At 35.8% G+C, this 26,061-nt stretch overlaps 2 protein-coding genes across 6 annotated transcripts in view; one reads left to right on the plus strand and one right to left on the minus strand.

Moving 5' to 3' along the window:
• The first annotated feature begins 902 nt into the window (after positions 1–902).
• Positions 903–14,381, plus strand: GNPNAT1 (glucosamine-phosphate N-acetyltransferase 1). Of its 4 annotated transcripts, none has more exons than XM_082735197.1 (6): positions 903–1,124; positions 6,844–7,011; positions 8,464–8,526; positions 10,192–10,319; positions 11,304–11,365; positions 13,204–14,381. In XM_082735197.1, the coding sequence occupies exons 2-6, from the start codon at positions 6,858–6,860 to the stop codon at positions 13,349–13,351; spliced, it is 555 nt and encodes a 184-aa protein (XP_082591323.1). In that variant the 5' UTR covers positions 903–1,124; positions 6,844–6,857; the 3' UTR covers positions 13,352–14,381. The 4 variants fall into 4 exon arrangements, with proteins under 4 accessions (XP_082591323.1, XP_082591320.1, XP_082591322.1 ...); XM_082735194.1 differs by having other exon boundaries at positions 917–1,069; XM_082735196.1 differs by having other exon boundaries at positions 917–1,021.
• A 1,318-nt stretch (positions 14,382–15,699) lies between these two features.
• Positions 15,700–26,061, minus strand: part of STYX (serine/threonine/tyrosine interacting protein) — a 41,393-nt gene continuing 31,031 nt past the window's right edge. For both annotated transcript variants that reach the window (XM_082735190.1, XM_082735189.1), the window contains 2 exons: positions 21,098–21,191; positions 15,700–19,281 (listed from right to left, as the gene is read on the minus strand). In XM_082735190.1, the coding sequence (XP_082591316.1) occupies positions 19,208–19,281; positions 21,098–21,191 (168 nt within the window). In that variant the 3' untranslated portion in view covers positions 15,700–19,207. The remainder of the gene's footprint in view (positions 19,282–21,097; positions 21,192–26,061) is intronic.

Below are 26,061 nucleotides of genomic sequence, written 5' to 3' on the forward strand. Positions count from 1 at the left end.
GCAGACGATATATATGGTGTTCTTCGAACAGTATTAAGAATAAAATACTTTGCAATTCCAGTAAGTTGAAAACTTACGGTCTAAGACAAGAACGGGAGCTACTAAGCTACGTGACTTTGGTAAATTACTTAACATCTCTGGATCTCGGTTTCCCCATCTGTAAAATGAGGACACCTGTGTTGGAAATGGAAGCTCAGAGAAAAGTCATTTTTTTCTTGTCCTAACACAGGTTTTCTCCACCTCAGCAGGTCTGACATTTCAGACCAGGCTGAAACGTTGTTGTGGGGCCCTGTTCTGTGTATTTCAAGATGTTTCACAGCGTCCCTGGTCTCTCCCCACCCGTCCCCTCTCCTGTGGACAGACGCCAGGGACACCCCTCCCACAGACAGGAGGCTGAGAAAGCTCCAGACATTGCCAATTGTCCCCTGAGAGGCAAACCCGCCACAGCTGAGAACCCGTGCCTCAACCCTATGGTTCATCCAAAAAGGACTTGAAAGAGCGTAGCGGCCCCGTTTCAAGGACGTGACTCAGAAAACTGGGGATGCGGAACTTCCAGCTGCGGGTGAGTCGCTGAAGTCCTCATTAAACGGACTATTAAAAGAAGGGGCCACAAGGGGCTACCGAGGAGGGCAAGTGGCCGAACCTCCGGCTTCCGAAAATGAAAGAGGCGCACAGTCTCAGCACTGACTCCGCTTCGCTGACTCGTCCGCCGAGTTATTTCCACAGAAGCGGAGAGCCGGACGCCGCGGGAAGGCGGAGAGGAGGCCGCCGGGGTGCAGCCCCGCGCCGCCGGGAGGCGGAGTCCTCGCGGGGGCCGTCCTCGCCGCGCCCCACGTGCGAGAGCTTGCCTCAGGCCCCGCCCCGGCCCGCCCCTCGCCCCCGGAGCGCCCCCGCCCGCCTGCGCGCGGCCGTGCGTCAGCGGCCCGGGGTGGGGCGGAGGCGTTGGCGCTGCCACGTCCTGGTCGCGGCTCTCGCAGCGGCGGCCGCGACGGCGACCGTGGCTCGGGAGGTGGCGGAGGAGGTGGGGCTGGCGCTGAAGCCGGATCCGGATCCGGTACTGTGTACCCGGGTGGGTGAGAGTCCGACGGGCCTGGAGAGGAGCGCCGACCGCGAGGCCTCCACGGGTGAGGGAGGCTGGGGGCTGGGGAGCGAGAGCGGGGCCGCGCCGGGTGTCCTGGGGGCCGTCGTGGGCCTGCCTGCACATTTATCAAACAGGTGTGACTGTGCCTGCCGCGCCCGGGGGGAGGCGAGCTAGGCCCGGGTGGGAGGTGTTTTTTCCGGGAGCCGCGCATTTAGCTTGGCCAGGTGGGTGCACATGTGGTTGTAGAGCGCGGTTCCGAGCAACTTGAGCGGACACGCGCCTGGAGCAGAGAGAGGTTAGGGCTGAGGGCCAGGGGTCCAGGCGTCCAGCTGTACAGGGGTACGGGAGCAGGGACTGGGGTCGAAACTAACTCTTACTCAGCAGGCTTCAGCGTGGAGGATGGAGACAGTTGCTTAGTCTCTGCCGTCATCGGTTTTCAACGGGCACAAATGCCCCGAACCCCCCTTTTAGCCGTTCCTTTCCGAGGTGCACCCACGGAGGTCGGGAGCGGCTTGAAGACTGCTCCTGCTCCAAAGACCACGTCCTGCACTGACTAACGGGGGCTTTCACTGCGGGAAGGAAGGACATCCTTTGTCTCTTTTCCCGGGGCTTGTACCCCTAGGCACACTGAGCACTATGATTTCCCATGTAAGGGGAGCTGATGTCTATGTACACCCAACTTTTAAAATTCACACAAAATGGAAACGGGCGATTATGGAATTAGTTTTGTTAGGTTATACACTAATGAACAAATCTTAGAATGGGTCTCTAGAAATCATTTAGATCAGTTCTGTTTAGGCAGATTCGCTGACATTTCTTCAAATTAGAGCTACCTATTTGGTAGGATGATGTAAAGATTGGTGTCTATTGAGTATTGTATTTTAGAGTTCAAGATGGGAAAACAAGATAGGATTCTAGTCCCAGTTCACTTGTTTGCTGTGTTACCTTGGGGCTCCACATGCTTGTTTCCTAATCGGTAGTCTGGGAATAATGCCAGATTATAGGGATCAAAACGATCAGAAAATAGTTTTTAAAATTTTCAAGTGACGTATAATTGCATAACTTAATAATAATATGGCCAGGCCTGTTAAAAAATATCAGCGAATAAAATATTTTTTCGATTAAAAATTTAATCGAATTATTATTGAAACTGTTATGAAATTTATGTAGACAAACACTAAAGTCTCAAACAGCAAACTTTCCCCCATTCATATACTGAAGTAATGTTGTGATGGCCCCGTGGCTCTTGAAATATGCTAAGCACCTTACACTTGGCCTTGGATTATGCTTTTAATTTTTTAAAAAATTTTTAAAAGATTTTATTTATTTGACAAATATCACAAGTAGCAGAGAGGCAGGCAGAGAGAAAGGAAGGGAAGCAGGCTCCCAGCTGAGCAGAGAGCCGGATATGATGCGAGGCTCAATCCCAGGACCCTGAGATCATGACCTGAGCCACCCACGTGCCCCATGCTTTTAAATTTTTTATATCAACTTTAAAGATCTTCATTCCCAGTGTCTGTTATTACTTGTTGCTCTCAGTTGCTTGTTTCTAGCAGCACCTCCTCGCAAATACACTTTATATTTTAGTGTGCTGTAGAAGCTGGGAATTGTTGAAATTGTGTCCAAAGAATAGTGAACTGAATGAAAACATGATGATCCTAGTAAAAATGAGTTTGGTGTATGGTTTTTGTGATCTCACTTGTGGCAATCTGGGAATCTTTCTTCTTTTGAATTTTCTGAAATGTGGCTTTTAAGTAAGTCTTATGCCATTTGTTATTGATTCACTAGGAATTTATTGGGCTGTTAGGCATATATGGACCTTGTAAATGCATGCTAACTTGGCAATTAAATTGGAAAAGTTCTGAAAATTTTTGTTTTAAGATTTTATTTTATTTATTTGGGGCACCTGGGTGGCTCAGTGGGTTAAGCCTCTGCCTTCGGCTCAGGTCATGATCTCAGGGTCCTGGGATCCAGTCCCACGTCAGGCTTTCTGCTCAGCAGGGAGCCTGCTCCCACCTCTCTCTCTCTGCCTGCCTCTCTGCCTGCTTGTGATCTCTGTCAAATAAATAAAATAAAATCTTTAAAAAAAAAAAAAGATTTTATTTGACAGAGAGCACAAGCAGGGGAACTGTGAGAGGGAGAAGCAGACTCCCCGCTGATCAGGGAGCACCAAGATCATGGGCTCTGGGATCATGACCTGAGCCTAAGGCAGATGCTTGACGAACTGAGCCATCCAGGTGTCCCTAGGGTTTACTTTTGAAAATCAGTCACCCCAGTGATAATGACAAGATTCAGCCTCAGACAGCTGCAATTCTATTTACTGGAATTTCCAAGTTTTGCAGTACTGTGGGCACCCTAAGATGCTAAAATATTTCTTTTGTAAACCAAATTTATCTATTTCATTCCTTTCTAAAATCTTTTGAAATTTGGTATCAGATCACATCCTGTAGGGTTTAACTTTCCCAGCATATTTTATTGGGCATCAGCAGAATTTTACTAAATGGGGAAGGAGTAAGATAAAGGAGAGTAACTTTAAGTATGGCTTTGTTTTGTAAATTAGGTCATAAAAACATTTTAATTTCTGGTTGCCTGGTTAATGGATTCTTATTTCTTTTCAGAATGCTTTGTTTATTGTATTTTGATATGGAGGAAATGGAGGGCTCTTTGTTGAAAAATTAAGAATTTCAAGGCAGGGACGCCTGGGTGGCTCAGTTGGTTAAGCAGCTGCCTTCGGCTCGGGTCATGATTCCAGTGTCCTGGGATCGAGTCCCAAATTGGGCTCCTTGCTCAGCAGGGAGCCTGCTTCTCCCCCTGCCTCTGCTTGCCATTCTGTCTGCCTGTGCTCACTCTCCCCCCCCCCCTCTGATAAATGGATAAAATCTTTAAAAAAAAAAAAAAAAAAAAAGAATTTCAAGGCAGTGGCAGCAGAGAGTAAAACCAACTGTGGGGCCCTGGGTAACTGCAGGGTTCCAGCGCCCTTGAAGCTGGATCTGTTGCCTGGTTTTGAATCCTAACTCTATTCCTTCTTGGCCCTGTTATCTTGAGCAAATTATTGTGCCTGCTTCCTGGTCTGTAAAATGGGGATAATAATGGTAGACCTTTCATTGTATTTTTATTTTTTGTATTTTTATAAGTTAACAAATACAAAGCACTCCATAAATTGCAGCCACTATTATTTATTTTTATGATTATTCATGGAATAGGACCATCTTGTTAAAGAAAAGCATAGGAAAATATTAGCATTTACTGTCTAAAATTCATTAGTTAAAGGCTTCATAATCCTAATTCTCCTAATTAGAATCCTAATTCTCCTTTCTCTCTTGGAAATTATTAACTGCATTTTGTTTGTTTTCTAGGCTGTATTTTATTGTAAACTTGGGCAGCTTTATAGGAAAAAGTAATCTAGTTAACTTGAAATTATTCTAATGTTCACCTAAATTCCCTTTCGAGTTCCTTAAATTTCATGGTTACAACTGTATGTTAAATAAAATGATCATCAAACTGTTTAGTGTGTCGCCCTGAAGAAGTAAATTTTTTAACACACTCTGGCTTCTGTATTTAATATTTACGCTTTACTTTGTTAATAAATATTTAGCCTGTTTATCTGCATACCCAAAAAACAATGTTGTTACAATGTTACTCATCTCATCTTTGAGATGAGAATAAACCCAAAAGCCTCAGGATCCAATTAGCAGGGACAAACAGTAAAGTGCATGCATTAAAGTTAACCTGTAAAAAATGTTTCAAGTGGACTGTAAGCTTGTTAACTTTGATATGAATGATTGTTAATCATTAGAATTTATTTCCTTATTAACCTTAGGGCCAGGAATAGTGTTTATGGCATAACCCATTTAAGTCCTTTTTGAGGTGGGGAAAAAGCCCCTTGGTATTCTACATATTAACTATGATTACTTTTTTTCTTTCCTATCCAAGAATGTTTCAGTTTAACATAAACATATAATCTGTTGTCCTTTTTGTAGTCCTTGTACCTAGCACAGTACCTGACTCATGAATTAAAGATGAAAAATATTAACAAAAATGTATAAACATGAATTTTTAGTTATTTGCTAACTAAAATATATTTCATTGAGCACTTGCAGTGTGCTAGGCACTATTAAGTGCTATATATAATAAATCATTTAATCCTTCTAATAATTTTATCTCCATTTTACAAATGAGAAAACAGATTGTCAGAGCTGACATGAGCCATAATTGCATTTGATATTTGAACACCAGCTTGACTCCAGAGCACATGTTTTTTTATGTCTTGGGTTTAAATATGGCTCTACTAATTTTGTGATCTTGGGCAGGTTACTTACCATGTGTTGCCTGCATTTCCTCGTCTGTTAAAATGGCGATAATAATCATCCCTATCCTGTAAGATTGTTGAAGTAAATGAATTAGTGGGTAAAAGTTCTTTGAACAATGCCTGATTCATCCGAAGAGCCGAACAAATGTTAACTTATATTATTACACCACGTTACCTCCCCAAAGCCTCTAATACAGTGTAGCATTACCTATAGGTTCCACAGGGTTCCACAGGCAGGAGTTGAATCAAGCTTTAAGGAAAAGTTAAGAGAAAAATTGCCTTTATGCATATTGTGACTTAGGAAATAGGGAACATAACGGGAGTGGGGTTATTGGGAAAATCGTCATTAAATGCACTTTTAATTTTTTCCTGTTTCTTTATTTTATGGTAATATTATGGATATATATCTTTAAAGTCCTTGTTTCAAAGTTCTAGAAGCAAGTATCAAATAGAATAGTTTCTTTAACTGGGTAAAGAGATAGAAATGGAAGTTAGAGGTTGCTTTACAGTCTCTTAACGGTTAGGGAGACCCTATTCTAACAACACTGTGTTCCACAGACATGCCACTGCCCCCATTTTTATGCTTTAGTCTATCATTATATTTGTTATTTAATCTATTTTTTATTAGACTACACTTAGTAAGAATCTGCCCATTTCTGAGTGTTCAGAGGAGGACAGTACCATAACTGATCCTTTTAAAACAGCATGAAAAACATTGGCTATTCTTAAGCTGCAGATGATAAACTTACATTATAGATTTCTAGAAAATCTGATGTGAAAACAAAATCCAACAGATAACTTTAATATGAATCTGTCATAGCTAAGACCAAATATTACAATGAATGTAGAGTTAATTTAAGCCTGTTCATCAGTTACCTTCTGTTCATGGTTTGTACAAAAAAAAGACAAGAAACATACCCAGTAAGTCTTAGTGGTAAGACCACCAACAAATAATTTCTTAGCCCAGTAATAAAATCCAATAATGAAAAGAAAGTAAAATCTCATGGAAAGTGAGCTATTCACAGTGCTATGCTACACCAACCCACAGGAAATATGTATTTTTAAGATTTTATTCATTTATTTCAGAGCATGCATGTCAGCGTGAGGAGGGTCAGATGAAGGGAGAGAATCTCCAGCAGACTCAGCCCAGCGCAGAGCCCAACCCTTGAGATCATGACCCAAGCAAAAACTAAGAGTTGTTTGCCTAAGCACTGAGCTACCCAGGTGCTCCAGGAAAAGTTTTAAAATACTTGCTAGAAAATGCGGTTTTAAAGTTTAAAACTTATAGTCACTTGTTTACTATCTGATGTTTACCATGAGTTTTCTATTTGTGGTTGTGGCATTTATGTTAGATTCAGGATAAAAGAGCTTGCATATTTTTATTAAGTAAAGAATTTCTCACTGATCCTAATTCCATATTAAAATACCTTACCATTTAAAATTCTTATTTTAGACCTTACTGCAAAGATGAAACCTGATGAAACTCCTATGTTTGACCCAAGTCTACTCAAAGAAGTGGACTGGAGCCAGAATACAGCTACATTTTCTCCAGCCATTTCCCCAACACATCCTGGAGAAGGTTTGGTCTTGAGGCCCCTTTGTACTGCTGACTTAAATAGAGGTAGGGATTCCATTTACATATCCTGGTTAGAATTACACAGTTGGTCTTTGACAACATGGGGGTTAGGGCACTGACTCGTGTGCATTTGAAAAATCTGTGTATAAATTTTGATTTGCTAAACACTAACTAATTGCTTACTTTTGACTGGAAGCCTTGGCAGTAATAGAAATAGTTGATGAACTCATATATGTGTTATATAATGTATTCTTAAAGTAAGCTAGAGAAGAGAATGTTACTAAAATCATAAGAAAAACTTATTTACAGTACTATAAGGTTTTTATTGAAAAAAATCTGTGTATAAGTGGACCCATACAGTTGAAACCTGTGTTATTCAAGGGTCAACTGTAATTGGCATTCTGTTTTCTCCAGAAACATGATGGTGCTAATTTTAAAAAATAAGTTTGACTTTTGAATTATTTATTTGTACTTAATTTTTTTTTAAGATTTTATTTAGAAGTAGGCTCTACACCTAGTGTAGGGCTCAAACTCATGACCCCAAGATCAAGTGGCATCCTCCACCAACTGAGCTAGCCAGGTGCCCCATTTGTATTTAATTTTTAAAGTCACACAATTCTAATATGTATCTATCAGGGCTAAGACCAGGTATTACTGCAACATATTTCAAATGACTTAAGTACAACAACATTGCTTCCTCATTAAGAATCCGAAAAGACTTTTCATAAAGGTAAAATTATCATCTATAATGGCACATAAGGAAAAATCTTCTCTAAGAAGCTGGATGGGGAATGAGGGTGGAGATATATGCCTCGAATAAGTTGCAAAGGTTTTGTTTACATATATTTTATATTTCTTTTTTTAATGTCTAAATTCTCCAAATGATTTCTTTAAATTTAATGAATTTAATAAAAAATCAACTTTTTCATTTTTGTAATAAAATCAACTTTTTAGTTTTCTTTTTGGTAGGAAATTTAAAGAAACTAATTTTGGTCAAGCTAATTATTGAGTGTATAGGAATCTAGATTATCAAAGTTCTAAAATGTTCACATTTAATTTAACATTAATGAAATTAACAGGAATCTTTAAAAATTAGTCTCAGTGTTATTTATATTTTATCTTAAAAATATTATATTTGGTCATAATGATAATCTTGCGCCAAAGCATGTATTTGGGAAAGTTTGGCATTCCCTGCATTAAATTTAATGCAAATTACATTGAAAAATATACCTGCTTGTTTTATAAATATTGAATCATTAAGGTCTGTACTCTTCCAAAAATCTTACACAGGCAAAAACATTGATAGAACCTATTATTGTTTTATGTAGTGATTTTAGAAAAGAAAGTTTAATCTTTTTAAATAAAATTAATTTTAAAATGATCACAGAAAGTTTTGAAAACGTTAAGTGCCCATAATCCCACCAGCTTCACACACTGCTTCTTTTGATAGGTCTTTTATTTGGTCTTCTAATGATCTGAAATGTTTTTCAAAACTAGGTTTTTTTAAGGTACTAGGTCAACTGACAGAGACTGGTGTTGTCAACCCTGAACAATTTATGAGTAAGTATTACACCCTCTTTTCCTGAATGAAAAATAAAGGGAAACACATTTTTCATTTGGAGCTGTGCTCCAAAGTGTCTGCGTGTGTTTTGTTCAAATAGCTGGAAATTATTCCTATAACAACTAGCTATTATTTAAATGTTTAATGTGACTAACCTATTCTAGAATCCAATTGTAGTAATTACCCTGTTTTACAAAATACCTTTTTTTTTTTTTTTAAAAGGTTTTATTTATTTGACAGAGAGAGAGATCATGAGTAGCAGAGAGGTGGGCAGGCAGAGAGAGAGAGAGAGAGGAGGAAGCAGACTCCCTGCTGAGCAGACAGCCTGATGCGGGGCTCAATCCCAGGACCCTGAGACCATGACCCGAGCTGAAGGCAGAGGCTTAACCCACTGAGCCACCCAGGTGCCCCCAAAATACCTGACTTTTAGATAATTTTCTAGGTGGCAGCTCTTGAGATTGTTTATATTGTAGTATTTTTTTATGTGGTTAGGTTATTCATGGAAATTTCATCACCAAATAATAAAGGGTAAGAAATTATGTTCTAAATTTAATTTGTCTATATTGAATTTTAAGATCAACAGTTATCTTCAAATTTATAGTTCAGTCCCCTTTTTTTATACATGAGAAAATGGAAATCCAGAGAGGTCAAATGACTTAAGATCACAGGTAGTAATTGGTAAGGAAAAGACTAGAACCTTCCTGATTCTATCCATTGCTCTAACACTATCCTCCTGTTTTCTATAATTTCATTTCCTTCACTAGGTAAATTTCTTCATTTCCTTCACTAGATAATTTTGTTTTGTACTCTTATCTGACCCTCCCAAGATGAAAATCACCATTTTCTGATTATCACTGTTTTCCTTCATTGAATTTATATCTTCTTTCCCCCTCCAGAATCCTATCTAGAACAAGACTATGGAAATAAACAGTATGTGAGAATATTAGGCTGCTTTTATTCATGAATTCTTCTTTGAATGCATATCATTATTATTTTGGCAATATGAGTACTGAAAATCAATTTGAGAGGAAAGTATTCCATCTTTGCTCCTATTTGCCATGTGACTTTGAGAAGATTACTTAGAAATGGAGACATTTTTTACCTAGTACACAGGTGCTTTCAAAACATGCAAAACAGACTGTTTCTTAAAAAAAGCAAGTCATGTAGTCATTAAACACTTCAGGACACAAAGGGAAAGCTGAAAACTATTTTATCAAAATATTTTGAAGGCAGAAACTGAAAAATTACAGAATGGAGCCATGTAAACATTCTTACTAAAATTTGCAGTTTTGTTCTATTCAACTATCGAGTGTAAAGGTTAAAGAAATTGACTTAAAGTAAGTTATGAAGATATTAAAAGTCTTCATTAGTCACAGAAGTGGCAACATCTACACTTTATTTGTATTATAAGTGCTGTTCATCTGAAATAGCTGTTAATAGTTGTACTTTGGGAGATTTTTAAAATGTATAGACCATATTCCCATTGATGATTTACTGATGTTTCAACCACTTGATCATTTCTAATACTTTCTTTAGAAACAAAGTATAAATCACATGATGAAATAGCTTCAAATATTCACTAATGAAATAAGCTAAATATAGTATTTTTATGGTACCTACTAAACTTTAATGTCTACCACATAACGCTTTTCCAATTTCCACAGAATCTTTTGAGCACATGAAGAAATCTGGAGATTATTATGTTACAGTTGTAGAAGATGTGACTTTAGGACAAATTGTTGCTACAGCAACTCTGATAATAGAACATAAATTCATCCATTCCTGTGCTAAGGTATGTGTTCACCTTAACACTTACGAATAAAATGAACACGTGTTTTCTAGCAAAACCAACTTTGAGTTTCCATTAAACCAATCTTATTTTCTTACTGCATTTCATTGTAAAATGAAAGCTATATTGCCCTGAAAAAAACTCTGCTTATTAGAAATCACTTAGTAACATTTTCCCATTATGTTCTGAAGTTAAGAGGAAGAAAATATTAATAATCTGAATTGTTTGCAAAAAATTATTCTGCAAAGTGTCAGATGGTATAGTCCTAGAGAAACCAAGTCAGCATCATAAAATTTGGCAGTAATGATTAGAATACCTGTGTTATTTAAAAAAGAACAATAACAATACTTTGTATATAGATCAACACAAATTTTTAGCAGTCTCCAAGCAGTTAAAGGTTCAAAATATTATATAATTGACCCTTGAACAACATGGGAGTTAAGGACGCTGACACCCCTCCCACTTCTTGAAGTCAAAAATTTGCATGTAACTTGACTCCCAAAACTACTAATAGCCTGTTGACTGGAAGCGTTACCAACAACATAAACAGTTGATTAACATGTATTTTGTATGTTATGTATATTATATATGGTATTTTTATAATAAAGCTAGAGAAAAAATGTTATAAAACAAAATACTTCTGTGAAGTATGAATTTGGTGGGTTTTTACTAGAAATTAATAAATTGTATTTGGATGTTTGAAAGAAACTGCTATTATGCAAGGAATAAGGTGATGTAGTATGAACATGACAAGATTACATTTTGGTGATATGGATTCTGAAATCCGCTTTAAAACAGTGGGTTGGGAAGATTTAGAATATAGACAAAACAAGATTAGGCCATAAATTGATTCATTGTATTTCCTCTATAGTAAGTAAAAAAGGCTTGCAATTTGGTTTTTGAAGTTTGTTTACAAAACATCAGTGAATTATGTCACTTGCTGAATTAGTTAAAAATGCCTAGTCCTTTAAAACATTATATTTTCAGAGAGGAAGAGTAGAAGATGTTGTTGTTAGTGATGAATGCAGAGGAAAGCAGCTTGGCAAACTGTAAGTAGGCAGAAACAAGGTATCCCTGGTTAGCTCCTTTTTCTGTTTCCCTTAATAGTGTCTTGCTCAGGTATTTGTTAAAAAATGTTGTCCTATTTGAAGTCCTTCTTAGGTGTCATTAATTAGGCTCATTCTGTAGCTTAAAGTAAATTTAATAAAATATTTTTACGTTTTATCATGAATTTTAGAAATTCGAAGTATACTGTTTTATTGACTAACATTTTTATTAACTTTTTTTTTTAACATATAATGTATTATTTGCTTCAAGGGTACAGGTGTGTGACTCATCAGTCTTACGCAATTCATAGCACTCACCATAGCACATACCCTCCCCAGTGTCCATAACCTAGCCACCTTATCCTTCCCTCCCCACCCCCCAGTAACCCTCCATTTGTTTCCTGAGATTAACAGTCTCTTATGGTTTGTCTCCCTCCCCAGTCCCATCTTGTTTAATTTTTTTTCCCTCCCTACCGCCCAAGAACCCCGGCCCTGCCTCTCAAATTCCTCATATCAGAGAGGTCATATGATAATTGTCTTTCTCTGATTGACTTATTTCGCTAAGCATAATACCCATTCTCCTACTAGTAGAAAACAAACTTTTGGCTAAGTCAAGTGATTCATCCCAGTTTCCCAGTCATATTTAGAAATAGGAAATGTTCTCAGTCTTGTAAGTGTTAGAAACATATACTAAACATATACACCTTTCCTGTATAATCCCTTATGCATTTATCTAAATCCCTTAAAATATATTTGTTTCATAGATTTATTGCCTATTTTATAAGCTAGAACTTGCTTCTTAATACCATCTCTTCTGAGTTTTAAAGAACTCACTCAATAAATATTAAGTCCTGCTATGTGCCAGGTATTATTCAAGGTATTTGGGATATATCAGTAAACAAAACAGACCAGCTTCTAGAAGTCCACTTCTGTCTTATCTTTTATAATTTCATAACCTCAGCCAAGATGTGCTTTCTTCAAAATGATACTACTTTTCAGTGTATGCAAACATGAGAGAACTCTCCAACCAAACTTTGTAGCTCTTTTCTACTTTTTTTTCCTAAGGCAGTTAAAATCATACATATATATACCTATATATATATATATATTTTTTAAGATTTAATTTATTTGAGAGAGAGAAAGAGGGAGAGAGCAGGCGGTGGGAGGGAGGAGAAGACTCCCCGCTGAGCAGGGAACCTAAAGTAGGTCTCTATCCCAGGACCCTGAGATCATAACCTGTGCTAAGACAGATGGTTACCACACTGAGCCATCCAGGTGTCCCTAGAATCACATTCTTATACTGGGTTTGGATTTTTTAAGGATTTGGAAAATGTATATTTTTGCTTTGTTTCTATTTCATACTAATTTATGTGATAATCCTTTCACAAATACTGGCTTTAAAATGATAAAGAACAACGCTATTTACTCATTACATGTGGGAATTTTGATTGTTCCTAAGTAGTTTGAACAGATTTAGGAAAAAAATTTTTAATTTTGGCCATATTTTTTTAAAAGATTGACAGTCTTCAGTGTTAACATTTAATCTTAAACCTATTTTTAGAGATGGTTTAGGGAGACCTTAGTATTTTGTCGTATTTATTAATGGGCTAGAGATTACTAGGTAAAGTATATTTGAAACAGTGAAATGCTTTGGGTGAATTAAATGCTTTTCCCCTTACAGTTTGAATATTTAAATGAATATAGTGAGAAAGGTCATGTACTAAACCTGTTTCTAATATAAACTTGTTTTATTTATATAATTTCATTCATTCATATTGAGTTACTCAAATGCATTTTTATTAACAAATGCTCTATGCTTCCCCACACCTTTTGAATTTCAGGTTATTATCAACCCTTACTTTGCTAAGCAAGAAACTGAACTGCTATAAGATTACCCTTGAATGTCTACCACAAAATGTTGGTTTCTATAAAAAGTTTGGATATACAGTATCTGAAGAAAACTACATGTGTCGGAGGTTTCTAAAGTAAAAAAGACATTTGTAAAGTAAGAAAGACATTTGTCAAAGGAGCTAACGCAACAAGGCAATACTCTTCCTAGAGTTAAAATACTTTGTTGCTGCAACCCAGTGACCTCCATAAATTCTGGATTGAAAAAAAACATGGTAATACAACAAATGTAATGACATTTAGAAGATTACTTTGGGCTGGTGGGATATGCTGTGAGTTTAGATTACAAATGAATATTATAAAGGGGATGATTTTTAACCAAAGGAATATATTTTTAACTTGAATCTTTTCTTGCATTGTATTTTTCTAAAGTTTGGCTTCATTTCTTTGTAGTTAGAGTATAGGTAGTAAGGAGTTATGTGTCTGCTATCTGTACTGCTCATTAAAAAAAAAAGGCATACCATGAATAAGGCTGTTATAACACTCATAAAATGAATACTTTTTTCCCATATATCATGTGAAATTGGATAAGATATAACTAAACGTAGTGAAGTCCAACAATTGTTTTTTTTTTTTTTTCCAACAATTGTTAATCCTTTTACTATACTGGTAAACAACTTGGACAGCCTTTTAAAGTAGAAATGAAAATTATAAAATGTGTACATCTAAAAGTTTATATAATTCTTATGCAGATAAGGTACCACCTGTCATATGTGAAATATAATTATTTATTTGTTTAAAATACCTAAGAGCAAGTATAAGGTACTTTTTAACAGTAAATTAACAAATCTTGATGTATTAAGTATTTCGAACCTGATTTCTCATCTTTTCATCGATGTCTGAAGCCTTTCTTCTGAGTAACATTTTTATGAAAAATAAATGACAAAACTGAGTGGAATATTTAAATATGTATCATACTGCAATTGTTACATCCTTAAAATGCTGATGGAAGCTTTTCTATTTACTGTGATTGTCATGGTACTATTCTGGTCACTATCTTGTTTTGATTTTATTTATTTTAATTATTTTTGTAAGTTGAAGAATTCAATATTTTGTTAATGGTTCTAATCTTTTGCATTCCATGTTACATTAAACCTGTTCATACAGTGAAGTTTTTTGTTAGAATTCTAATGTCTTTTTCTTGAGTCTTCTATTGAACTATTAGGTCACATCCTGGTTCATAAGATTTCGGTTTTGTGTACTCTTTGTAAAATTAACTGGGAAGGTAAAGACCAACCACTTTTTATCCCTCTGATTGACACCTACCTCAACTGCATTTAGGATTTCTCCCCTTGGAGTAAGCTAAAGTTAAGCTTTCTAAAACAACAAAAACCCTTCACCAGTAGAGGGTGCACCACCTCCCTGCTTACAACCTATGCATATGAAGGGATCTTTCCCTAGTGAAATCAACAAACCTGCTTTTCAGCCCGTTTTGTCTTTGTAGGAGTCCTACAACCTTAGCATGACAGTAGCTTTCTTAGGTATATTCTGGTAATTAAAACCCATGTTAAAAAAAAGTAAGCCTAATAGAAGGCAAAATTAAATGCTTTATCTTTCTTATTTCTGAACAATTTGAAATAAAAACAGGATTCTTATTTAAATAAATCCCTTCAGTGCCCTTAAGGTCTTCTCTTAAATCTTTCCCAGAGGAAATAGTCATAAAGTATAGTAATAAAAGTTGTGTCACTGAGCAAAATGGTGATCTATATTTAGCTTTAGTTATTAGCCAGAGTATGTTTAAAATTTTCTAAACCATACTGAGTAAACTTGAGTACAGAAAAAAAGCATAAAACATTTCATAATACATAAACTATTCTCATTTTAAAGCATTATTTGCTTTTGAAAAGGTTGAAGTGACAGTTGTGATTTTTATCATGCCTCACATATTTTGTATATTTATATTTCCCTGACTCTTAAGATGCACATTTTACACTAACATTTTAGAAATCAGGATGCATTTTATGATCAATGGCTCGCCAGTTTATTCAACAATATTTTGCGTTTTAGTGGTATGTAAAATAATAGTGTAGTGATAGCATCGTGGATTTGATGAAAAGTAGTATGTAGGTAGGCTGACAAGGAAGATAGTACTGTAAAAGCAATAAGTATTTTTTTTAATGGGCTAGAAGCTGCTCTATGAATGACCTATATTATATTCCCTTTGCTTCAGACATGAATTCCCTTACTTCCAACTCCAAATCTGCTCAGCTAATCCTCAGAAATATTCTTAAGTTAAAATGCAGACCTTGCCTGGAGTACTGACCATTACTTGTGTGTCTGTGAGTGTGTGTGTGCTTAAGTGCTTCCCCAAGTCCCATGTTCATTCATCCTTCTTTATCTGAGGTAGTAAAACTGGGTTACTTTTACATAAAAAGACAACAATCTAAAGAAATTCTGAGGCATAAGCAGTATAAATGAGCATTTCAATCTTTTTGAGGTATAATGGCACAACAGTTTTAATACAACCACCAGTCTTCACAAAATAATTTTAATACTTTGTGCCTGGGCTAGCAGCATCTTGCACTGTGACATTCCTATACATACATAAGCATTTTATCCAAGTACAAATGTTAAAAGCAGGGTAACTTAAGCAATTGCCTATACAAAGGTAAATAGACACTGTAGGTTATTTTTCTTGAATCATTTTTGCTGCATAGTAAATTGCAATTACATGTCAGTATAATGTTACTGATCTATAGAATACACTTTGAACTGTGAGGTATGGCAACTCCCTATGAGAGAGCTAACATGTAAACCTGAATATTTTGATTTTTTTTTTTTTTTTAGCTGCCATGGATGGGTAAGACAAAAAAATCCAGCATTCAAAGATTCTAGAAACTTTCTAATCAATAAAAATAAAATAAAATCTTTTAGTAATTCTCAGCTATTTCCTATCATTTCCATATTGGAGCATTGTTGAATGGACAAAGATAAAGTAAATACTGAAGTGAAGCTAAGTTTGTTATGGATATGGGTTAAACCAGTTATTTAAAAAAAAAATCCGCCAGGTAACTGCTCATTTACTTTACATCAAGTTGAGATCCTGATATATGTATATATATCGATATATATATTTATATATATATCGATATATATACATATACACATAGACACATATATATGCATCCCAACTTTATAATTCAAGATTGCAGTTAAATACTTCTAATTCACTTGAATTACCATGGTAATAAGACAATTAGAAACCTTATATTCTCTTTAAAAGGACATGCTTAACATTTTCTGACATTACTTCTAAACTCAGATGAAGCACAACTCCGCCCCCCAAAACAAATATTCTGCTTTAAAAGTTAAACACTTGAGAACTGGTAGCAGAAGCTATCCCAGTTTAACATTTCCACCACAGAGACAAATAAAAGTAACTGCTGTATAAACACCCAATGGATAAGAAATTAACATTAACTAAAATTAGAAAGAATTCTGTCATTCTAGTTTGAATATTTTCAATATTTGTTTCATACTTTTAAAGTGGGACAGTAAAGAAGTTTTCCTGTTTTGCTGTAATTTCAGCTTAAATTCTTGCCCAGATTACATATTTAAAATTGGGTGCTATATCACTCATACATTATTTAAACGTTTTAGAAAATCATGATTGGTTAAATGTATTATATGTAACTATCACAAAACATTTGTAGAAATAAAAGGATTTCAGAAATGGAACCAAACAGAAGAAAGATTAGAAGAGCTACCAGAACTGGCTGAATATTAGGTGGAAGAATGGATCCAAGGTAAAACAAACTTGGAGTATTCTTACATGAAAAAAGAATAAACTTCATGTTTTGTCCCCATTAGTACTGTACTCAAGAAGATGATAGTCCCTTTTCTTAGTGTTCAAGAGACAGTCTTTAATATACAGTGCTGGGCAGGCACTTCAGTGGCAACATAAAAATTACAGTGGTTAGACAAAGTGGAAGATTACCAGCTTTAAATTAATAAATGACCAAATCTGTATTTTTGGCCCAACTACTAGAGAGGATATGTGTACTTAAGAAACTAATTTTTAAAATCTTAACTCCCTCATTTTAAAACCTAAATGTACTATAACAAAGATTCTCTTAAGCCGAGTTTCTGCCAAATGAAGAAGCATCATAGATACTAGATTGCATCTGGCACTTTGCCAAGTGGATTTTCTGAACACAATGCAAATCTTGACTCTACTAGACTACCACACCAAATGACCTAATTACACAACAGAATACAAGACTACAATGGGATTAATAATAGGCTGTTTTCAGGGTAGTAAAATAGGGGAAGGGAATCAGAAGAGGAATACCATCTGGGTCAACAGGAATTAACTCAATAAAGCAATTTTAATTTCCAATCTCCTGTTACGCTGGATTTAAAAAAAAAAAAAAAGCTCTTAACTGTATTATATTACATTGCAGGGAAAAAAGCAAAGAAGTAACTTCTTGTAATGGGTTACCTTGCATAGTACCTATTGGTACCAAGGGAACGTATGGAAAACCATTCCCATCAGTAAAGCACCTCAAGAGAGGACTGAGAAAAGTGAGATATAAACGAGTTTTGTTTGTGCTACCCTAAATCAACTATAAAAAGTTAAAAACACTCCTCTCCTTCCTCGTGGCATACTTAAAATAGCAAAAATGTTTTTCTTAGAACAATCTTTATATGTATAAATAAAAATATGGAGAATTAAGGATCCATAAAGTGACTTTGCTAATGCAAATTATGGGGGAAATTTGGATTAACTCAACGTGAAGAATTAAAACACTAATTTTAAATACAGACCACTTTCCCCAATAAATGCATCTTCAAAGAAAAGCTGCTGAGCCAGAACAACCTCACAGAATCATTAAGACAACATAAAATGAAGAAGTAAATGTTTCATATTCCAAATAATTTACTGAGGTTTCTTTAAACCTCTGTTTTAACTTAGAGTTAAGAAGAAAAAGAAATTACAGAAAAATGTTAAAAATGTTGTACTGTTCTACATACTAATTTAAAGGTGTAGATTTATTTTTTTATTGATGCAAGGCACTTTTCTTTTTTGGGCTTCATTTAGAAACAATGCTACATTGGTTACTCAGAACTATTTTGGACAAAGAAAAAATGGGCTAAACAACTCTAGAAAGAACAAACCCAACATTTGGCTTTTAAAGAAAAAAGGAAAGTGACCCAAAAGTCAAACTCCTAGTTTTTTAGTATTACCAAGCAAAACGTCTTCCTTTGTTCATTAAACTTTTTTTTTCTATAGAATAAACAAATTAGGAAGAGGAATGGAAGCAATACTTGGATCATGTTAAAGTAAGAGTTAGCTAATGTCATGATTCAAAGATTATTAATAAGGTATTAAGTTAAAAAAAAATAAAAGGGTAATGAAGCTACTAAATTACACTAAAACAAATGTGGCAGATTCCTGCATTTGTTAATGTTTCCATCATAAAAGTGAACTGTAAAATTATTTTTAAAATGTAATATATAGAACACAAAATGAATTAGCAAACTTTAGGAAATTCTCGTTATAAATTACCCAGATTTTATAAACAAATCCCCCCTAACTTGCATTTTGTTTAAAGTAATAACTTTATATCCTACAAATAAATTTCAAGTATGAAAAGTGCATTATTGCAATAATACCTCTTTGCAAGTCCAAAATTCTTGGTTTATAATAAAACTGTAAAGTGTAAAAAAAAAAAAAAAAAAAAAAAAGAAAGAAAGAAAAGAAAAAGAAAAGGAAAAGAAAAAGAAGAAAGGAGTAAAACCATCAGTGCCATCTATTGCAGAAGTCCAACATCTTCTTAAAATGTTGCTCAACAAGTTGCAGAGAAACACGCCTGGAAGCAACATACAATTAAAAAAAAAAAAAAGACTTGTGTTTTTACCATTTTACATTATTATTGTCTCTAGTATTTCCTCCTTCCCAAATAGAAATTCACATCCTCTCTAATGTTGCTCGAGTCAGCCATTCTGTGCAGTCGCCACTTGCATGGTTCCAAAATCATCTTCTTCTTCATGTGTTCTCTTCAAACTGCCTAAAAATTATTGCACAAATATAACATATAATGGGAACTTAAACTCATTTGTTAGAACATTATAGCTAGTAAAAATTCATTTTCAGCGTTACTATGTATACGCACTATGAGAATTCCATGACTGAATTTTTAGTAAAATATTAATAAAATCTTTTGTTATAAATTACTAAACAGCTTTTATCTTCATTATGGGATGTATTTCCCCTCTTGAGAATTAACTATGTCTTAGGTATTATAAATAACAATCATTCTTAAAACAGTTTGAAAACAGAATTGTTAGAGAGATAATGGTACCCATATGTTTGGTTACCATAAATTTTTAGCTACCATAAACCTATGACAAAATTTAAGAGATTAATTTTGTATTTGCACAATTTTATTTTGTAGATATAATTGTCTTTTTGCTTTCATAGACACTGCTGAAAATACTTCTCCACTGAAGCTGTGGTTTTATGACCAAAAAGTCTAGAGCTGGGAGAAAAGATGGCATGCAGCAGATAAAGAAGAGATTTTATCTACTCGTTACATCACAGTCTGCTAGTACAGAAATTTCTCACATAGAATCAAAGGTATCACTATAAGACCAATAGTTACAACAAAAAAATCTGAGTCTCAGTGAAGGAAAACTTGAGGGAACAACTAAACTGGCAAAAGATCTGCCATATTATCTGCCTAACAATGGCACAGACTTAAAGTTGTGCCCGAAAGGTTGTGCTAAATCACGATAATAATGTTAATTCAGAGAGTGGATTCTAACATGAAACTAACATTTCACTGTTAATTAAAAAAAGGGGGGGCTATATGGTATCAAGACAATGGAATAAAGTGAAAAGGTAAAAGTAAAGTTTTCTAGGAATTTCAAATAACTAGGGATTGGAGGAAGATTGTTAATCATCATTTCTGTTGAAGGCATAACATGTAAACTAAGTTTTTAAGGGCAGAGACACTGAATGCTATGCATTCTTGGAGAAAGGACACAAATGAAACCATTAGTTCAGTTTTCTGGAGTGCCTATATAAAGAGGAACACTGAGAGATACCAAGATCAGAAACACCTTACACTATGATGCTCTGTGTTTTCTTCTGTAGGAATTAAACCAATGAAGGATTTTGTACAGGAAAAATACATCAGAATTATCTTTTATGAAAATAAATCAGGCTACAATGTATAGAACAGACCAAGTAAGAGTATGGATAGGAGGTCAATATGGACCTGAAATAGAATGAGATTCCGTAAAAAAGAAAAGAGACAAGCAAGTGTAGCAAGGTCTTAGAAAAGGAAGATAGAAGATTTTGAGACTATGCCTGGATCATTAACTTTGAAAATACTCTTTTTGTGGGGAGGGGAAGCGAGTACTCTGACATAAGGAAGAAAGGGAGAAGGGGTTCAAATATGACGAGAAAAATGGGTAGTTCACATTAGTCACCCAACTTAACCTGAAACACACTTTTATTTATTAAACAGCTTTTATTTTTATTAAGATCACCTGAGTGTATTTAGAGGCCCTTTTATATTAATCTTTACAGCAGTTATACTACTTAAAGACTTAAACTAAACCAAGTAGAAGTTTGATCTTCCAGCTAACATATTCTATTAGCCAGCTACAATGTTGTACACACAGCAGAAGCTCAATATAATATACACATATTCTTTATAAAATTAATTTGCAGTTATCTTGTGTGAAATTCAATAATCTGCCCAAAGTTTTCTAAACAATTTAAACTGTTCAGTATAACTTGTAAAGAGCAAAAGTGCTTTCTACTTCATATCATCATCATTTCTGTCCAACCTTCTCCAAAATGACAAATATCCTTACCTGTGGGTCCAGAATGAACAGATAATGACCTTTCTATCTGGAGTGGTGACATCATCTGTATTGTTAATTTTGCTAGGTAGATGGCTTCATATTCCTGAAAAAGATTTAGTTAACTTGAATGTACATTTAAATTCTTGGGTACCCAAAAGAGTGATTAATGTGTATATTTTGGTATTAGTTTATACTGAAATATCTGGTGCCATACTGTTGTAAGAGAAATGCAAGTTTAGGGGTACTTGGGTGGCTCATTCCATTAAGCAGTGGACTCTTGGTTTCACCTCAGGACATGATCTCAGGTTTGTGGGATAGAGCCCCACATCAGTACAGTCTGCTTGTCCCTCTCCTTCCCCCTCTGCCACTCTTCCCATTCCTCTCAAATATTTTTATAAAGAAGAAATGGAAGTTTAAAATTCCTATCTCTTAAAAAAATAAAATTCCTATCTCATACTTTCACATGTACTGAAGAAACTATAAATCAAGTCAGGTTATCAGCTTGAACTAGGGTATCATATACTAAACTGATAGGCAGTATCTGTTCTCTGCCACTGGGGTGTTAGGTATATGATCTCTATTTCCTCTGTTAAAACACACACACCCCAACAACCCAAATAGGCAATCTCTTAAAATAATTGTAAAAATAAAATGAAATAAAATTCAGTAAAGATTTTATACAGTTGTAAAATATTTTTAAAATGAGAGTACTATAAAGCATCTAATGGATTTAAATATATATTTGGTTTTCTAATTCTTTAAAATTAAGTCCTCTACTTCCAAAGATGGAAGAATAAAGGGATTTCTGTCCCTCTCCCCTTTCTGAGAAGAAAAAATAGAGAACTCCTTATCTGATGAAAGAAGGAAATATCCATTACCTTGACTATGAGAAGAATGAAAATTAGTGATTACAAATTGGTCAGAATAATGGTTACCTTTACAAAAGGAGAAAGAGTGTTGGAGGTTAGGAAGGGGTAACACAAGGGCTTTTGGGACCCTGGCATATGTTCAATTTCTTGACCTGATTGGTGGTGGTTACATGAATGTTTATTTACATTCCATGAATTTTCTGTATGTGTATTATATTTCACAATAAAAAAGAATTATCTTTAAATGGAACCAGACCAAGGTAGGCACACAAGATGCCGGACTGCAGAAATTAGGCAGAATGGGTACACTTCAAAGCACTCCAAAATAAGATGGTGGATCTAAGATAAAACTAACAAGCCCTTGCACAGTATTATAGGAACTACAAGTGGGCAATGTGGGGATGAGCAAGGGCTGTTAAGGGAAATGTGAAGGCCCACACATACCACTTTTACTAGCAGGGTGTAGTATAGTAAGATGGACGCAAAACTGGGTTGTATGGAGTCAAGTATCTGATCTTAGCTAAAAATAAAAACTAAACCAGTAATTATCAAGCCTGGCCATACCTGAGGAACACCCGAGGAATTTTTTTTTTTTTTCTTTTTAAAGATTTCACCTATTTATTTGTCAGAGAAAGAGAGAGCACACAAGCAGGCAGAGGCGGAGAGAGAAGCAGGCTCCCCGCCGAGCCCAAGCTGAAGGCAGGCAGCTTAATGACTGAGCCACCCAGGCGTCACTCACCTATATGTATATTTTAAAAATATACATATTTGGTTCAAGTCCCACCCCTAGTGATTGTCATTTAATTGGTTTAGGTTAGGTTCCCCTAGGCAGTTTGTTTTTTTTTTCTTTTAAAGACTTTATTTATTTGAGAGAGAGTGTGTGAAAGAGAGAATGAGCAAGAGAAGTGGGAGGGTCAGAGGGAGAAGTGGGCTTGACTCGAGCCCCAACTCCAGGATCATGACCTGAGCTGAAGACAGTCGCTTAACCAACTGAGCCATCCAGGTGTCCTGTCTGTCCCCTGGGCAGTTTTAATGTGCATGCTGTTTACCAATACCAACAAGAAAAATGTGAGACCTAAGAGACTCTGCTTCTTACTCATTGAGTTAAACCACGAGAGAAAAGTGCTGGTGAGAAAGACTTCCAAAACAAGTGGGAAATTAAAGCTATCTGCCTTCCCCAACCACTATCCAGGTTGTCTCCCACCATTCTATTTTTGGGCAAATAGCTGTTCTAAAAAGAATACTTCCAGTTCAAAGATGACCAATAATCAAAAAGGAATCATTGTAGGTTTTAGCATAAAGATATCACAAGGGGAAAAAAGCAACTTTACAACCAAGTCACATTAAGAACAGTGTCAAAACTGTACCAAGAAGCAGATGAAAATGATTAATTCTCCATGAAATCAATGAACAGGGCATTTCTTTCTTTCTTTTTTTTTTTTTTAAGATTTTATTTATTGAGAGTAAGAGAGAGAGAGAGAGAGAGTGAGCATGCAGGAGCAGGGGGGAGGGGTAGGGGGAGAAGCTGACTCCCGCTGAGCTGGGAGCCCCATGTAGGAATCAATCCCAGGGCCCTGGGATCATGACCTGAGCCAAAGGCAGATTATTTAACTGACTGAACCACCAGGTGCCCAATGAGCATGGCATATCTGAAATGAGTTGAAAGAAATAAAAAGGACTCATGGAAGAAATGTAACAATGAATGAGATAACATACCAACTATCAGCTCAATGGGAGAGAAAAAAAAATAAAAGCACAGAAATAATGAATGAATATAACAGAATCAACAGAGAACAGACCAACTATCCAATCCTGGAATAATATAAATTTTCCCTTTTCTCCTTGAAAAGGTCCAAACTGCAAGTATGCTATACTTCCTATCATTTTAGAAAACAAACAAAAATCCTCTTTAATAACCCTAGCATCCTCTCCACATATGGTCACTTGTTTCTCCCTTTGAAGTGTAATTCCTAGAATTATCTATTCTTGCTGTTTACATTGCTCTCTTCCCATTTTCTCTTGAACTCTGAGCAATTATGTTTATCCTCCCCTTTCCATAAAATGTTTGTCAAGGACACCAATGACCTCATGTTCCTAACCTAATGTCAATTCTCAGCCCTTATCTTCTTTAACCTATTATCAGCTTTTGATATAGTGAATCACTCCCCATTCTTTTTAAGATTTATGTATTTATTTTGAAAGAGAGAGTGGGGGGAGGAAGTAGGGGAAGAGAAACTCAAGCAGGCTCCCCACTGAATGCAGAGCCTGACATAGGGCTCAACCTTATGACCCATGAGATCATGAACTGAGCCAAAATCAAAAGCCAGGTGTTTAACCAAATGAGCCACCCAGGTGTCCCCATTCCCTCCTTCTTCAAACACTTTCTTCACTTGACTTCCCAAACAAGCCACCCTGATTATTTTTTTCCTATCTCACTGGCCATTCTTTTCAATCTCTTCTACTAATTTCTCATTTCCCCACCCTCTACATGTTGGAGTGCATTAGAATCTGTTTTGAAAATCTCTACCTGCACTCCCCTAGTGATCTTACCTAGTCTCAGGGCTTTTGACAGCATCTATATGCTGATACTCCTTAGATACATGGTTCTTTTCCATGAACTCTGGACTTACATACCTGCCTACTGTCCAACGCCCTCTCAACCTTAAGATGACCAAAACTGAACTCAATTTTACTTCCTTCAAACCTTTTCATTCAGTTTCTCCCATATCTTCCAGAAAGGCTTAAATCCATCCTTGGGAGCAGTATACGTCTCCCAATATTATTTATAATCATGAAGGGCTAGAAATAACCTAAAAGGTTTATGTATATGGAATCATATGAAGTTGTGATGTATAAATATTTGTACATATGCATATGAAAAGATTATGCAGTTAGACTTGAATATACATTGCTGGATTTTTAACATGCATTTTTTAATTACTTTTTCAAATACAAAAATAAATGTAAAAAGACAATGTTTTTACATCTGAGCCAGAAGGCAGACACTTAACCAACTGAACCACCCAGAGGCCCCTGAGACAATCCATTTCATAACGTTCTTGACGTCTCAATGTGAGACATAAAGGACATTCTTCAATTTTTAACTTTCCTTCTTGGAAAAAAATAAACTAGTTTAATCAGATATTTCACACAGGTTTATCTTACTGTCTTTTGAGTATATCTTCTGCACCACAAAAGTTGAAACATGGATGGGTAGATAGGGTGCCTAGATGGTTCTGTTGGTTAAGCATCTGCTTTCGGTTCAGGTCATAATCTTGGAGTCCTGGGATTGAGCCCTGAATTAGGCTCCCTGCTCAGCAGGGAGTCTGCCTCTTCCACTACCCTTCCCCACTGCTTGTGCTCTCTCTCACTCTTGCTCTCTCTCAGATAAATAAAAATCTTAAAATCTGAAACACAGTAAATATAAAACACATAAAATAGCATATAATTATATGTGTGTAATCAAAAAAAACTGAAGAAATTTCTATCATTTATTTTTTTCATTTTTTAATTAACATATAATGTATTACTGGTTTAAGAGGTAGAGGTTAGTGATTCATCAATCTTATATAAAATAGCCAGTGCTCATTACATCACATGCCCTCCTTAATGTGCACCACCCATTTACCCCATTGCCTCCACCCCATCCCCCACAAACCTCAATTTGTTTCCTATGATTAAGAGTCTCTTATGGTTTATCTCCCTCTGATTTCATCTTGTTTTATTTTTCCCCTTCTTCCCCTATGATCCTCTGTTTTGTTTCTGAAATTCCACATATCCATGAGATCAAGATAACTGTCTTTCTCTGACTTACTTCACTTAGCACACCATCTAGTTCCAACCATGTTGTAAATGGCAAGGCTTCAATTTTGATGGCTGCATAATATTCCACTTTTATATGTGTGTGTGTGTACATGTATACACATCTTCTTTATCCATTCATCTGTTGATGTGCATCTGGACTCTTTCCATAGTCTGACTACTGTGGACACTGCTGCTATAAACACTGGGGTTCAGGCGCCCGTTTGGATCCCTATTTGTATCTTTAGGGTAAATACCCAGGAGTGCAATTGCTGGATCATAGGGTAGCTCTATTTTCAACTT

The sequence above is a fragment of the Mustela nivalis genome, assembly GCF_964662115.1.
Source record: "Mustela nivalis genome assembly, chromosome: 6".
Taxonomy (NCBI): Eukaryota; Metazoa; Chordata; class Mammalia; order Carnivora; family Mustelidae; genus Mustela; species Mustela nivalis.

Excerpts from the sequence above, each read along its gene's own strand:
- GNPNAT1 (XM_082735197.1), top strand. The coding sequence starts at position 6,858 with ATGAAACCTGATGAAACTCCTATGTTTGACCCAAGTCTACTCAAAGAA. Across the intron at positions 7,012-8,463 it reads TACTGCTGACTTAAATAGAG|GTTTTTTTAAGGTACTAGGT; the intron begins GTAGGGATTCCA and ends TTTCAAAACTAG. Across the intron at positions 10,320-11,303 it reads TCATCCATTCCTGTGCTAAG|AGAGGAAGAGTAGAAGATGT; the intron begins GTATGTGTTCAC and ends TTATATTTTCAG.